Source organism: Ochotona curzoniae, unplaced genomic scaffold, assembly GCF_017591425.1.
Source record: "Ochotona curzoniae isolate NIBS_2020 unplaced genomic scaffold, NIBS_Ocur_1.0 contig_832, whole genome shotgun sequence".
NCBI lineage: Eukaryota > Metazoa > Chordata > Mammalia > Lagomorpha > Ochotonidae > Ochotona > Ochotona curzoniae.
Genome location: NW_024466580.1, coordinates 8110407 through 8125680, shown reverse-complemented (window position 1 = coordinate 8125680; position 15274 = coordinate 8110407). Strand labels below are relative to the sequence as shown.

Here is a 15274-nt window from a genome sequence, read left to right as displayed (position 1 = left end):
CCCCAAGTGGCTGTATTGGTTAGAGCTGAGCTGATCTGAAGCCAGGAGCAGGAATCTCTTCCAGGTCTCCCACATGGGTGCATGTGGGAGATGGCTTTGGACCATCCTTGACTGCTTTCCCAGGTCATAAGCAGGGAGCTGGATGAGAAGTGGAGCAGGTGGGACATGAACCAGCAGCACCCACGTGGGATCTTAATGGATACAAGGCGAGGACTTCAGCTACTAGACTACCACACCGGTCCACATTTCACTTTTTAATGAAAAATATGATAACTTGCTTATCTCATGTTATTGCTTTTCAGACATTTATAAAAACATACCTAATCTCATATTACTACTTGCTTGTTAAGCATTTGTAAAGATATCTAAATTACAGGTACTATAATGCAAGCTTGGATTTCTGAAGAAGTCATAACTTCAAAGGTCATGATCGCTTTGGCAAGAAAAGAAAGCACAATGTAATTACATCATATCTTATGCAATAAAGTGTGGTCTGTAGTGCAGCTTCTCTAACAGACCTTGCTTGGAGTAAGTCTCTGATTGCAGAGGCCGTGACATCATGAGCAAGATGAGCAAGCCAGTAATCACATTATATATATATAAATCACATATATACATTATATATTACATTATATGTATTATATATACACACATGTATATATACATATATATATGTATATATGTATATATACAGTTCTGTTACCTGTTACATGCTGAAATCAGGTTATCAGCAACATTTTGTGGGAGCAAAAATGTTGTTGAGAAATATCAGATAATCTTTCCTTGGATGGGCATTTGTGCAGCGGTGAAGACACTTGGGATGCGTTCATCCCGTATTGGAGGGCTCGTTTGAATCCTAGCTCTTCTGCTTCCAATTCAGTTTCCAGCTCATGGGGACTCGGAGAGGCAGGAGCTCATGGCTCAAGGACTGGGGTCCCAGCTACCAGCTTGGGAGAACTGGGTTGCTTTTCTGACCCTTATCCGTGGCTATTACAAGCATCTGGAGAGTGAACCAGTGGATGGGCGATCTCTGCTTTGTCTCTGACACTTGGCCTCTCAAAGAAAGCAAACAAAAAAGACTGTAGAGCAGGAGCCATGAAGGTGGATGCTCCAGGAGTGGGACCATGGGGGTGAACATGGTGCTGTGTAGGAAGGGCTCTGCCTTAATCTGTTTTGTGTTGCTGTGACTAAGTGTCTTGAACTGGATAATTCGTAATAGGAATTTACCAACTCATAGTTCTGGAGGCAAAGAAAGAAGTCCATGGTCAGTGTGCCCCTTCTGGTAAGAGCCTTTTGGCTCTGTCATCCCAGGGTAGAAGGTAGAAAGGGGAGACAGGGAGAGAGAAAGGAACTTGTATCCCTCCCTTTTTTTTTTTTTTTTTTTTACTTTTTTAGAAAAAGATTTACTTATTTTATTGGAAAGTCAGACTTACAGAGAGGAGAGACAGAAAGAAAGATCTTCCATCTGCTGGTTTACTCCCCAAGTGATCGCAATGGTGAAAGCTGAGCCAATCCAAATCCAGGAGCCAGGAGCTTCCTCGGGGTCTCTTATGTGGGTCCTGGGTCCTGAGGCTTTGGGCTGTCCTTGACTGCTTTCCCAGGCCACAGGCAGGGAGGTGGAGCAGCTGGGATTCTAACCAGCGCCCATATGGGATTCCAGCACCCATATGGGATTCCAGCGCCCACATGGGATTCTAAAGTCCTTGGACTTGAGTCATTAGGCTACCACGCCAGACCCAGAATTTGTCCCTTTTTAAAGAGCACCCCCCGCACCCCGATAAGGGTATTAGTTCATTCACAATGTAAACAGCTCTTTCTGGTCCCACCTGCCAACACTGCCACATTAGGGATGAAGCTTCCAAATGCAGGAACATCTTCCAACTGTACCATTCTATGCCAGACCTCCTAAGTTTTTGCCTTTGCAATGCAATGTGCATTTACTCCATCAAATGGTTTCAAAGTCCAGAGCCTCATCTAAATCAGATATGGACGAAGCTCAACCCACAGCTGGTTCTCAGGTAAATACCCCAGTAGCCATGAACTTGCGAAATCGAACATGTTAGCTAGTCCTGTTTCAGGAGGAGTAGCCGGTGAGAAGGAAAGAATATCTGATCCCAAGCTAGTCAAACCCTAACAGGATGATCAGAACTGAATTCTAAATCTTGAGAACTATTTTCTTGGACTTGATGTCTCACCTTGCAGATGTACTGGGGTGGATGTTAAGCCCCCAAGGCCTTGTGTGACCTTGTCCTTGTTGCTTTGCTAGACTCAGCCCGCATAGCAGCTCTCCCACATGGAAGCTACATTCCAGTGTCTGCAGTGCTGATGGCTTACCCTACTGTATCCTTCTTGGCAGCTCTGACCCCACAGGTCTGGTGGGCATGGCTCTGCCTCACACACGAGTCTGTGACTGGGCCCCCACCATCAGAGTTGTCCTTGGAAGTCCAGATAGAGGAAACAGGGCCTCCACAGACTTTGTATTTGCTGCACCTGCAGAAATAGCATGGTAAGGGTGCTACCCAGGTTTACTGCATGACCTGAGAAGAGATAGCTCTTGGGCTAACCCCAAGATTCTTAAGGGTGTTATAGGGTTTTTTTTTTCTTTCCTTTTCCTTTTTAAAAAATATTGTTGTATTTGTTTTATTTATTTGAAAGGCAGAGTTACAGAGACATAGGGAGAAAGAGAGAGATTTCCCCAGCCACTAGTTCACTCCACAGATGGCTACAACAGCCACTGAAACCAGGAGCTAGGAGCTACTTCTGAGTTTCTCACATGGGTGCAAGAGCCTGAGCACGTGAGGCATCCTCTGCTCCTTTCCTAGGTGCAATAGCAGGAAGCAGGAAGCAGAGCAGCTGGGACTGGAACCAATGCCCATTTGGGATAGTGATGCCACAGGATGTCACAGGTGGCAGCTTTACCCACTAGGGCACTGTGCTGGCTTCACCCTGGGTTTCTGTGACAATCTTTCAGGGCTTGCATTCCAGCCCTGCCTTGGGAGGAGCACACCAGAAATCTCCCAGAGGACTTCAGGTTCATCGCACCCTGGCTTAGTCATGACCAAAGTAGTCTCATCCCACTGCTTCACTTCCCATCCAGCTCCCTGCCTTGGAGACGGAGGACGGCCTAAAGCCTAGGGACCCTGCACCCATAGGGAAGATCTGGAAGAAGCTCCTGCTCCTGATCAACTCAGTGTTGGCTGTTATGACCATCTGGGGAGTGATCCAACGGATGGAAGATATTTCTGTTTCTCCTTCTGTCTGAAAATCTTCTCCTTGCATTTTCCATTGTGTAGTTAAAAGAAGCCAGGCAGGAACCTCTGATGCTCAGAGATTTCTTCTGTAAGATATACTAGTTAATTGTTCTTCTGTTCTGCCTTCCATAAACTCTTAGGATACAGACACACTTCAGCTGAGAAGTATGTCCTGTTTGTTGGATTACTCCCCACATGGCTGGAACAGCTGGAGCTGGGTCAGGTCAAAGCCAGGAGCCCCACATCCCATCCAGATTTCCCATATGGGTAGCAGGGATTCAAGTCCTTGAGCCATCGTCTGCTGCCCTCTATGGTGTGCATTAGCTGGGAGGTAGAATCAGAGTGGGAGGCAGGGGCTGGTGCTGTGGCATAATGGGGAAAACCATTGCCTGCAATGCCAACATTCCCATATGGATACTGATCTGTGTCCAGACTACTCCACTTCTGATGCAGCTCCCTGCTAATAGCACCTGGGAAAGCAGCAGATGACTGGCCCAAGTGCTTGGGAGCCTGTGCTCATGTAGGAGACCAAATGGAATTCTGCCTACTCTTGTGCACATTTGGGGAGTGATCAAGCAGGTAGAAGATCCCTTTTTCACTCTGTGTCTCCTCACTACCCGAACTCTCTGCCTTTCAAATAAATAAAGCTTTAAAAAAGGGGGGACACGATGGGAGCTGTAGTCTTTCTGAGGGTCTAGGCTACGGCCTTTATAAAGCTGGATATTCTTTGTGCCCTGTGGTGGCAGAAAAGGACAGATATTTGCTGGAATCAGCAAATGGGGGGAAAGAATCAACAATATTTGAGAACCAGTTGAGAGGGGCTGTGAAGCAAGAGGGGAGGTTTTGGAAGACCCAGTTATTTATGATGGGGTCTTGGGAGAGCAAGAAGAGATAAGTCTAGTGTTGGACATGTATAGATTGAAAAATTCAAAATCACCAAGGCAGAAAATTAGAAATACCAAAATGGGGTCTAGGAGAAAAATTAAAGGTGGAAAGAAAGAACCCGAATCCTCGGTGTATGAATGGCAGTTAAGTCTCTGAGAGTGAATGAATTGAACGTGTGAGGTTGTATGGCCAGGTCAAGGACAGCTCCTGGAGAACACCAGCATTGAAAGGGTGGGCAAGGGGCAAGGGCAGTGAGGAGACTAGAGGTCAGGAGAAAACCTGCAGGACCTGGACATGAGGCCATAGACAGGGCACAGCTCATGGCATCAAAGATCTCCAAGCATGTGGAGATAGGAAATAGACCCCCCACCCCTGTGCGTGGCAGGTAGGAGGTCACTGGTGCTCTCAGTAAGAGCAACTGCAGCAGAATAGCAATAAGGGACTGATGGAGGGGCAGAGGGCAGGGAGGAGGACAGAGGGCACTGCAAAGCAGGAAGTTTGACTGTTGGAAGTGAGGGGGTGGTGGGAGGGAGAGGATGCAGGTGTGTTTATAGTCAGTAGGAAGGAAAGGACAGGTGGAAGACACAGGACGAAGGGCAGGGGGAGGTCACAGGTTGGGAGTGAGTCCGGATGGCACAGGTGTATCTGATGGAGGTGAGTGTTGGATAAGATTCAGGGTGGCACAACTTCAAGTTCATCACACCTGCTGTGGTCTCTGAGAGGCTCACGATCTGGGGGAGAGGGGGTTGTCCCTAGCCAGGGCAGCCCTGCAGGCACTCCTGAGGGAAGGACTTTTCAAACTGATTTCAAAGCACAGGTGATTTATGCCAGAAATACTAAGGATGGAGATGTGCCAGCTACTAGTGAAGATGCATGAACGGGTCCAATGAATTGCACATTTGGAAAAATAAAGCCTTATTAAGAAAAAAAAAAGGAGTGGCAGACAGCTTTAGGTTTGCCCTGTGGAAGTGGGGGCAGTAAGATACAGTGATTTGCTCAGGATCACAGAACCAACCAGGACACCTGGGGCTTCTGTCCCTTCCGCCTGCCCAGACCCTGGAACCTTGAGTTGGACCCCCTCGTGAGTTCAGGGGCTGAGGCATCCTGCTGCTCCCCAGGGGGCATCTAACTGTGTCTCTCTTGATTTCGTGGGCACCTGCTGAGCTGTGGTACAGAATGGGGCTGTGCTCCCACTCCCTAGAGGCCTCATTTCTTCACCCCGTGTCCCCAGTTCTGCCCCTGGGTGAGCTCCCTGGCAGGAATTCACTAGCTCACTTCATGCAGGGATGCCTCAGTTTTTGGCAGAGCACCAAGGGGGCAGACTACTTTCCTGCCTGGGCTCAGCTTTGCCCAGCAGGCAGGAGGAGGCTGGTGCACTTAAGCAAGCATCAGCTGCGTCTGTGCTATCCAGGTTATACTCCTGTGACCCTTCTCACCTGTTTATATACCCAAAGGCTAGGTCCACTAGAAGGCTACACATCGCCCCAGTGGGCAGATAACCTAGTAAGACTGAGCTCCCGGAGTGCCTGGGGCCATTAAGCAGTCACCCTTGGTCTGCCTGACCAGCAGAGGAGTAGGTTCCAGTATCTTGGCACACACCCTGGGCCTGGCTGGTGTGGAGAGAACAGCAGTCATACTGTTTTGGAATAAAGATGTGCCAATGCAGAACTTTCCTTAGAAACCCTAGCTGTGCTGTGACTTGGGGCTGCTCACAGGTGCATGTCATAGTCTGCTCTTCCACCTGGTGCAGCCTGCAGTGGTTGTATTTCTCTGTGCTGTGCAGCAGGCTCTGGGAGTGGTAGCTGCCATCTGGCTGCGTATCGGCAAAGAGAGGGTGTTTTTGTGTTTGTTTCACTGGTTTCTGTTCATGCCTAAGCCCCTCTCCTAACTACTCAAATGAAAATCTTGGGGCCTAGGCACCTGTAGAAGAGGCTACTTGAAGAAAACTTGTGGAAATGGAATGCAAAGGTCAGAAGGAGGGTGGTGCGGGCATTTGGAACAGCAGTTAAAACATCTGCTAACCTGCTAAAGCAGACCCTGGCAGGCAGCAGGTGATGAATCAGGGGCCTGCCACCCAAGGGCTGGGGAGAAGTCCAGATCAATTTCTGGTCTCCTGGTTTCCGCCTGGCCCAACCCTGGCTGTTTCTGACTTTTGAGGACTAAATCAGGGGATGGAAATCTCTTTCATTCTGTTTACCTGTCTGACTTAAAGAAAGACCCCTTAGCTTTCTGCACTGGTGTGCAGCCAGTATTGATGTCACTGCTGGCCACCTTCCATCCCCTCTGGGATGTGGGCTGCTGCTAACTGACCCTCCTGAGGAAGTCTGACTGCTTTGCTGGTATTCCTACCCCTCAATCAAGTATCTTTCAGTGTTCAAGATCTCTAGGTGGAGCCTGGGGGATGCCCAGTGTGGGGAGGAGTGCAGAGCGTTGGTGCCACATCAGCACACTGTACCAGAACACCACCACATTATGGCTGATCAGAACAGGCCTCCTTGAGATGTTGCCCTCCCCTCTGAGAATTAGTTTTCCCTGCATCCTCTGGGGTGACCACAAGCCCAGGCACCTCAGTCCCTCCCCTGTTCAGTCATGACGTCACCTTGTGGACAGCTTGTGACATCTCCATCATGGATCCCTCCAGGCTGACCCAGGCTGGCCGGCCCTTGGCCAGGGCTGTGCAGTGTAGAGGAAGGCCCAGTGAAGGTCAAGGAAATGCAAGTCCTTGGTGTCCTGTGCCTCTTCCTGTGGCTGTGCATGCCACAGCTTTCCTCTGCCGGGATGCAGCCAGGTGGCCCCCGATGAGCTGCTGGCTCTGGGCACTGAGCAGCTGCCCACTTCTCCTTGCCCAATCCCAACCTTGCATGCCTTTACCCTCACTGGAGGATGTCCAAATCCTTTTGGCTTTCCAGACTCTCATGGCTCCCTGCACCCTCCATTCTAGCACCTCTCTTCACTGAGTTTGCCGTGCATCCTTGGTGGTGTGGTTCAGATGTCAGTGTCTAGAAGGCTGGGGGTGGGCCCTGGAGAATCAGCCACCATGTGGCACCCTTGGGCCTAACCTCTGATCTGAGCAGATAAGCTGAGCTGGAGTTCTGGGAGATTGATAACACAGACGGGTGTTGTGAGCTGGCCAAGGAAGGTTGCAGATAGTGGAGCCGTTGTACTTCACTGCAGCAACTAACTTGACTTGTATCACAAGTGGGAGGAGATGTCCATCTGTCAGGCCTCCTGGAGCTGGCCCTGCACCATCGCAATGCAGAAGAGGTCAGCAGTGGGGACCACGCTGAGGAGGAGGGAGTGGGCCAGTCTGGCAAGGACCTGGTCCCTGAGGGCTGGGACCTTTATTTGCCTCTCTCATGGGGGAGGGGGGGCAACTGGATGCCTGATGTTGCCCTTTGATGTGCAAGGGAAGAAAGGCACTTTCCAGGTGCCACTCCACGGAGTAGCTTTGTGGGAAGGGACTGGAGGGGGTGTGTCCTGGTCCTCTAAGAAGGACTGCTTGTAGAGCCAACCAGAGCCTTGTGACTCCTACCTCCTAGGTGGCCCGAGGCAGCCGGGATGACAGCTCTCCCCAGGAACCCCACCTGCTAAGAAACATGATCAGCAAGTCCCGTGAGTGCCACCAGGAGCACCAGCCCCGCACTGCACGCTGGGCCTGCAGAAGCCGTCCTCAGTGGCATCCAGGAGTGGTGGGGGCACAGATTGGGAGCCAGGGACTCATAAGGAATTTGGGGGAACCTGGAGACCCTCGGCCTGTTGTAGAACCAGGAGAGGACCGGGGACAGGAATTGCTTGAGCTGGGGGTGGGAGCGTCCAGGCTGGGGCAGGGGAGAAGCAGACTGTAGCTGTACCTGCCTCTTTCTGCCTCCAGCTCCTCTGTGCATGTGCCCTGCAGGCTGGAGGCTCCTGGCCATGCTGGCTCTGGTCCTGGTCGTCATGGTGTGGTATTCCATCTCGCGAGAAGACAGGTACATTGAGCTGTGAGTGCCCTTCCATTGGTTCCTGTCGGGGGTCAGGGCTCGGGGCAGGAGGGCTCCAAGAGCCTCTCCCTTCTGTGAGGATGGATGTGAGTGGGTGTAAGGGGTCTTGAATGATTCACCTTGTCTAGGGAGTGCAGGGATGAGAAGAGCTGGACCCTCCCTGATTGGGATTGGAAGTAGAACTTGAGTTGGAATGATGCCACCCTGCAAGTGCCCCTCCATTACCTTGGACCTGGGTGCCAGAGGGGCAGCGGGAGGCCCCCTGGGATGTTGGCCCCAGGGCTCTGTGCTCTAACTGGGGCTCCTGCCTCCTGTCCTTTTTTGTCTGCAGTTTCTACTTTCCAATCCCAGAGAAGGAGCCATGCCTGCAGGGTGAGGCAGAGCGGAAGGCCTCTAAGATCTTTGGCAAGTGAGTTCAGGGGACCGGAGGCGGTGGAGTGTCGGGCTGGCTAGGATGGAGAGGGTCACAGATTGTGGGCCTTTGCCTGGCTGGTAGGGGTGGGCAGGGTTGTTGCTGCTGCCAGTCATGGGCTCAGTGAAGCCAGTGAGGGCAAGAGGGGCCTTTTGGAATGAGTCAGAGGGCCTGACCCTGGTTCTGGCATTAGGATTAATTCCTATCTCACCCCACCTATGCAGTTCCTCCCGCGATCAGCCCATCTTCCTGCGGCTTAAGGATTACTTTTGGGTCAAGACACCATCTGCCTATGAGCTGCCCTATGGGACCAAGGGGAGTGGTAAGTCCCGCCAGCCTGGTAGGAGTGGTGGACCACCCTGGACACACTGCTTCCTGTTCCATGTTGTTAGGGGAGGAGCAGTGGGGGTGAGGGCGCAAGCTACAGGCTCAGGCTCTTGCTTCCACTCTTCCTGTAGAAGACCTCCTGCTCCGGGTCCTGGCCATCACCAGCTACTCCATACCTGAGAGCATCCAAAGGTGAGGAGGCTCCCCTCCTTCTCTGAAGGTCTGGCCTTTCCCCTTCCCTGCCCCTGTGTGAAATCTTCTTAGCCTGTCACTATCCCTAGGAGCCTTCCAGAGCCAGACGCTGCTCTCTTGGGGCCAATTTGATCTCCCTCCCAGCATGCCTTTCTTCAGGGGATACAGGTGTAGCAATCCCCACGGCAACCTGGCCTGGGCTTCCGGGTGCCTGAGCAGGCAAGGATTGCCATGGCAACAGGCAGGCAGCCGGCAAGGGGGCTGGACAGTGGGGTTTCTGATTGGTCTTCCTCTCCCTTCGGGCTCTTCTCCATCTTCTCTCCTTTTAAGGCTCAGGGCTACAAAGTCAACACAGCCACATGGCCACAGCACCTGGCCTGCTCCATGGGGGTGGGGCCTGGGGGGAGCCTAGGAAGCCATCCTGAGATGGGTCCAGGCAGGTGCAGGCAGCGAGGGTCCAATGACCGCCTCTCTCCCTGTGACAGTCTCAAGTGTCGCCGCTGCGTGGTGGTGGGGAACGGCAGCCGGTTGCGCAATAGCTCACTGGGAGACACCATCGACAAGTATGACGTGGTCATCAGGTGTGTGAGACTGGCATCTGCTGTCCCAGTTACAGCCCTTGCAGAGAGCCCCGGGGGCTCTAGTGATGGCATCTTCCTTTCTACCAGACTGAACAACGCCCCAGTGGCTGGCTATGAGGATGATGTCGGCTCCAAGACCACCATGCGTCTCTTCTACCCCGAATCTGCCCACTTTGACCCCAAAGTGCAGAACAACCCGGACACACTCCTGGTCCTTGTAGCTTTCAAGGCGATGGACTTCCATTGGATAGAAACCATCCTCAGCGATAAGAAGCGGGTAGGTGGGAAGGTGGGTGAGGTGACAAGGTCTGGGCGCAAGGACCCTGTGGAGTCAGGACCTCAGACCCCACAGTGTGTGCCTGCAGTTCTATAGGGCCAACAGGTGAGAGGAGGATATACATTTGGTTTCCATCAGTCAGCCCCACCTACAGGTTTCCCCCAAGGTCAGTGTCCTACAGAACTTCTGCTAAGCAGCCCAGCCACCAGACAGTCTATGTCCTCCCAGACAGTCCTCAGGAGTTCCCCTCTCTCATTTTGCCATGAGGTCGGAGACGGAACTGTCTGATCTGGCATGTTTTCCAAGTGTTTAGGCCACCTAAAACTCAAGCTCCTTATACCTGGTTGGGTATCCTTGGGATTGGGCAACCCCATCCTAAATGCCCTGTCACCCGGTTTCCCTGCAGGGCTGCCCCATCTCCAGCCCTCTGCTATAGGCTCCACTACCCTCACACCCTATACTCCCGGAGGCATCTACCACCCCTTGGGTTCTCCTTCCTGGCTGAGGGCCACAGAACTGGTGGACTGGAGAGGCAGGTCTTCACCCACTCTGATCTCCGTCCTCCTAGGTGCGGAAAGGTTTCTGGAAACAGCCCCCTCTCATCTGGGACGTCAACCCAAAACAAGTCCGAATTCTCAACCCCTTCTTCATGGAGATTACTGCAGACAAACTGTTGAGCCTGTCTGTGCAGCAGCCACGCAGGATCAAGCAGGTGACTGCTGTTGAAGCCTGGCCTGCGGGCAGGGGTCCTGGGGGTGGGAAGCCATGGAGGACTTCTCTCCTGAGTGGGGAGAATAAAGCAGGCCCAGTGGCTCATGGTTGGTTTCTGGGAGCACCCCTGTAATCTTGCTTAGGCTTATCTGTGGCGAGAACACGCTTGCCCTGGCGAGAAGCAGGGGCGTTCCTATCATGGGTGGTAAACAAGTTTCTGTGCTGAGCTCAGGGGCTGGAGTTACAGGATGAAGTTAGGAGGGGTTGGGCAGAATTTTGTAAACTGAAGAGTTGCTGAAACAACCCGAGCCTGTATAGGATTGTCAGACACTGGGAACACCTTTGTCTGATTGAATTAAAGAGTTTCCCCCTGAGCGGTTGGCATTGCATAGTTTGGTGCAGTGCATTGATCTGGGGAGTCAGGGTGCAGGTCTGGGAGTTATAGTTTTGACTTCAGCTCTCAATGCCCTGGTGGTCTTCCAGTGGTAGGCTTCATCCCACCTTATAATTTCTCAAGCTTCCTGTGTTGGGAAGCCCTCAGGTGCTAGTAGGGCATGCAAAGGAGGAAAGCCAGCAGACTTAGCCAGGACTGTGGGCTGTATTCCTCACTGCGTGGCACTGGCAGGATGTTCACTTGGATCTTGTTCCTGTGGCAGGGATAATTTCATACTGACCTTTTGAGGCCATTGCAAGACCTTAAAAAGGTAATTTTGTAATATGCATATCACAGAGATCAGTATGCAGTGTGTGCTCAATAAATATTTGTCAAATTTAGAATAGATGATTTTATTCTCTGCTCTGTCTATTGTTTTTCCACTTCCTATGTTGAATGCCCGCTTTTGTAGTTGTCCATATCTGCATGCTTGGTGAGTAAGACGTATGCTTTGAGTTTAGGAAACTCAGTCCAGCAGTATAAACATGCAGGTTGCCCTGCAGAGGATTAAAATGCCACAATAGAGGGTTCTTGCGAATGCTCTGAGTTGTCAGAGAAGGTGGCACAGTTCTGCTGATGGCTGTCTGGAAGGCTCCCTGGGGGAAGAGGACCAGAGGGTCCATGAGGCAGAGGACTGGGCCAATAGCATGCCCTTGCTGGGTCAAAGAGCTGTCCGTGCTGAGTTGTCCTGCTGAGACTAGAGTTGGGAACAACAAGCAGTTGTGTGCACTAGGGTGTTAATGAAAAAGCTGGGAAAGAAGGCAAGAGAAGTTAAGGACTTGCACCCACCCAGTCCTAGTATTGGGAAAGACTTCACATGCACCTGACATGTTGTAATAGCTTCCATTGCTGTCCCACCCAACTACTACAAGCTTAGAGGCAGAAAACAATACCCAAGGGCCTGAAGGTTCTTCACAGTATCATGAGGCTGATTACAAGAACTGAGTCTTCTTCTGAAAAGCAGCAGATGCAAGGGAAAGCTCAGGCTTTATACACACACACACATATATATTTATGTGTCTCCTCCTGGGAGTCTTCTACTGGGAGTCAGCCTGGGCTAGGTAGGGACCCTCAGTACTGGAAGCTGCCTGCCCTGCCTTGCCACACTAGCCCTCTTTGTCTTCAAGCCAAGGAGAGGGTAATGAATCCTTCTTGTACCTCAACTCTGTCTGGCTCGTCCCATCTCTGAACTTGACACCAGCCTTAAAGAATTCAGGTGACTGGGTCCAGCTTGTCATGAGTCTCTCCTCTGTTATCATGACATGATGCAATGTAATGGGCCTCATCCTTTTCATAGTTGCCACACTATGCAGGGAAGAGACCATACAAGGGCAACATGCCATTGGCAACCCTCTTAGAACTCTGCCTGCTGTCACCTGTATTGTAAAGGTGGAGCTGGGATGGATGACCAGTTCTAGGTTTTCAGACTGGACAGCTGGCTGGATAGTAACATGGCTAATGCTCACATACAGCACAGGGTGGAAGGGAAGTCTGATGTGGGTGAGGGGCTTGTGTTGGCGCAGAGTGGAGCAGAAGGTGATGTAGTTCATTGCAGTACAGATGGGATGAGAGGACCCAGGGTGGTTGGAAGCAGTCAGCATGGGAAGAAGGCCAGACAGGGAGTGGACACTGAGAAGACAGCTGAGCTCCAAAGAGACACTAGGAGAAGGCTGGCATCAAGAGGCCTGCGCTGCCCAGAAAGTGGTTTACAGGATGGAAGGTGAGATTGGTGAGATCAGAATGTGAGACTACCCATCCGTGTGGAGGATGAGGGCCAGGCTGTAAGGGGGCATAGGAAAGGCACCACTGTTTCTGCTTTGAAGGAGGAGCGACCCAGAGGGTGCTGGAGGATCCTGGTCGTCCAGCTGGAGGGGAGACGGGGAGAGGCCTCCCCTTCCAAGGGGGAGTTGTTTCACCTTGGTCAGCCTCAGTTTTCTCATCTGTAAAATGGGGCTAACAACAGTACCTCCATGCAGGTGCGTTTGTAAGGACTGAGTGATCATATAAGGTCAGGTATTTTATAGAAACCTTCTGAGCACAGTTAAGTTCTCCAGATGTTATTGTAACTATTGTCATCTCCGTCTAAATTGCCATTGCCCTCCTGCCTGGAGACCCAAACTGTACCCCAGACCCAGATGTGTATAGCTATATTATCCGGAATGGTAGCCACTGGCCACTAGCCCCATATGACCTCTTAAACTTAAAACTAGTTCCTTAAAGTGTAATGGAAGGAACAGTCCAGTTGCTTGGTGCAGCATTTCCAGGGCCACTGGACGCTCCCTGCTGGCAGAGCTCCAGCCCTGAAGATAAGGGAGGAGCAAGGCCGCCCTGACGCCTTTCTGCCTCCGTCCTTCAGAAGCCCACCACGGGTCTGCTGGCCATCACCATGGCCCTCCACCTCTGCGACCTGGTGCACATCGCTGGCTTTGGCTACCCGGAGGCCTACAACAAGAAGCAGACCATCCATTACTATGAGCAGATCACACTCAAGTCCATGGCAGTAAGTGGTCCCATCCATGCGATCTGGGTGGAGGGACACGGGGTGACAACAAAGTGTGTGCCAGTGGCCTTGAGGCACTCCCAGCTAGGCCACTGAGTCAGGACTGGACTCTATATTAGGTCACTTGGGTTCTTTCTTCCCCAGAGCCATCACAGGGAAGGGAAGGGCCAAGGGGAAGGGCAGAGGGGCCAGTCCCCTCCTCTCTCAACCCCAGCATCCCTCAGTTTGCCTCCTTGGCTGTCTCCACAGGGATCAGGCCACAATGTGTCCCGAGAAGCTGTGGCTATCAAACGAATGCTGGAAATTGGCGCTGTCAAGAACCTCACGTACTTCTGACCTGGACAAGGACTGTGACCTGTCAGTGTGGCCCACTCTGCTCCTAGGGGGGACTCCCCCTGTCCATGCCTGTGGGGTGCCCAGTTGCCAGCAGGACCACTTGGACTCAGCTTCTCTGTATGGGGGAGGGAGTCCCGAGCCTGGCCGGCCCTGCTGTGAGGCCACACTTCTGACTGTTGCTATGGAGCTCACACCCAGCTGGTGTGGTAGCCCTGTGGCCTTCGGAGGCTGGCCAAGGCAGGGGGCTTGCTGCTGTGGCAGCCTTTCTCTGCCAGTACCATGAGATTATTTAATGGGCTATTTAAGTATGGGGTAGGAGAGTGCCGGGGGCTGGTCCCACGGCATCAGCAGAGGGGCACAGCATGGTGCTCCACCCACTTTTTATAAAAACTTCAGCAATGAGCCCACTGAAGCCTGCCCAGATCCAGCCTCCCTTGAGAGTGGGGGCGTCCAGGGTGGGCTGGTTTCCCCCACAGCGGCTGCTACCTCCCAGCAGGCTTGGGAAAAGCGCTGGTGTGGGGGTTCTGTCCAAAAGGGACCTCGCCAAGAAAAGAGGTTTCAAACCTGTCATTAAACTATTTTTCCTAAAACTATTTTTCCTATTTTTCCCTGTATCCTTTTCAGTTGTGGATGAGGCGATCTCTGATTGGGGTGTGGCCCTGGCGGGCTTGTGGGAGCCAGGCAAGGCCACTCAGGAAGACTTCCTATCAGGCGTGATGCCTAGTGTCCAGCCACCCTTGACCTCCCTAACACAGCACGCATGCAGTATCAAGCACACCCTGTCTGCAGGACCCAGTCTGGCGTCCTGCCTCCTGGTTTCCTTCCCAGAGGGAGGCTGGGAGCTGGAGGATGCTCACTGGGTGTGGCAGAATCCCCTCCCGCTTTCCTTCCTGGTTTCCCAAGCTTTGGTTATCACAGTCTCAGGCTGGGAGGTGTGTGTTTCAAGGACAGGGGTGGGGACAGACAAGGAAAGCCAAATTTCCCTTCTCAGACCAAGCGGGAATCAGAATGGAGTTCACGGAAGGTCCTGCTGGCGGCCCAAGCTGCCAGCACTGGGGTGGGTAGGGCTGGAGGGAGGTGATGAACAAGATTCGGCAGGGTTCATCAGCTAGTGGCCAGGCTGCGGGATGGAGCAGGTTCCCTCCCAGGTTCTCGAGAATCGGAACAGCCCTGTCTTTTGTCTGCCCCTCCCGCCTCTGTCTTCCCAGGCCCTGCTTAGCTGCCAACTGGGCCTCCTGCCACCCCCACAGCTGTTCCTTTACATCTGGGGCCAGGAGGGAGAGCTGGAAGTCCCCTATGGAGATTGGAACTCACAGCTGTGTTCCTGGCTTTCTCGGAAAGAGTCACAGCCTTGAGGTTTTGAGACAAGCCAGGCTGGGACAGGGTGGA

The 15274-nt window shown here is 52.4% G+C and overlaps 1 protein-coding gene across 4 annotated transcripts in view; it reads left to right on the top strand.

The window, feature by feature from the left end:
* The window catches only part of ST3GAL4 (ST3 beta-galactoside alpha-2,3-sialyltransferase 4), a 43205-nt gene extending 29145 nt beyond the window's left edge, over positions 1-14060 (top strand). Inside the window, exons 4-13 of one of the 4 annotated variants that reach the window (XM_040992689.1) lie at positions 7676-7748; positions 8032-8116; positions 8448-8525; positions 8753-8850; positions 8987-9047; positions 9533-9628; positions 9716-9905; positions 10474-10617; positions 13406-13549; positions 13799-14060. In XM_040992689.1, coding sequence (XP_040848623.1) covers positions 7676-7748; positions 8032-8116; positions 8448-8525; positions 8753-8850; positions 8987-9047; positions 9533-9628; positions 9716-9905; positions 10474-10617; positions 13406-13549; positions 13799-13885 — 1056 coding nt within the window. In that variant the 3' untranslated portion in view covers positions 13886-14060. Of the gene's footprint in view, positions 1-7675; positions 7749-8007; positions 8117-8447; positions 8526-8752; positions 8851-8986; positions 9048-9532; positions 9629-9715; positions 9906-10473; positions 10618-13405; positions 13550-13798 lie in introns of all 4 variants that reach the window. The other 3 variants (XM_040992688.1, XM_040992687.1, XM_040992690.1) reach the window with 3 other exon arrangements.
* The last annotated feature ends 1214 nt before the right edge of the window (positions 14061-15274 follow it).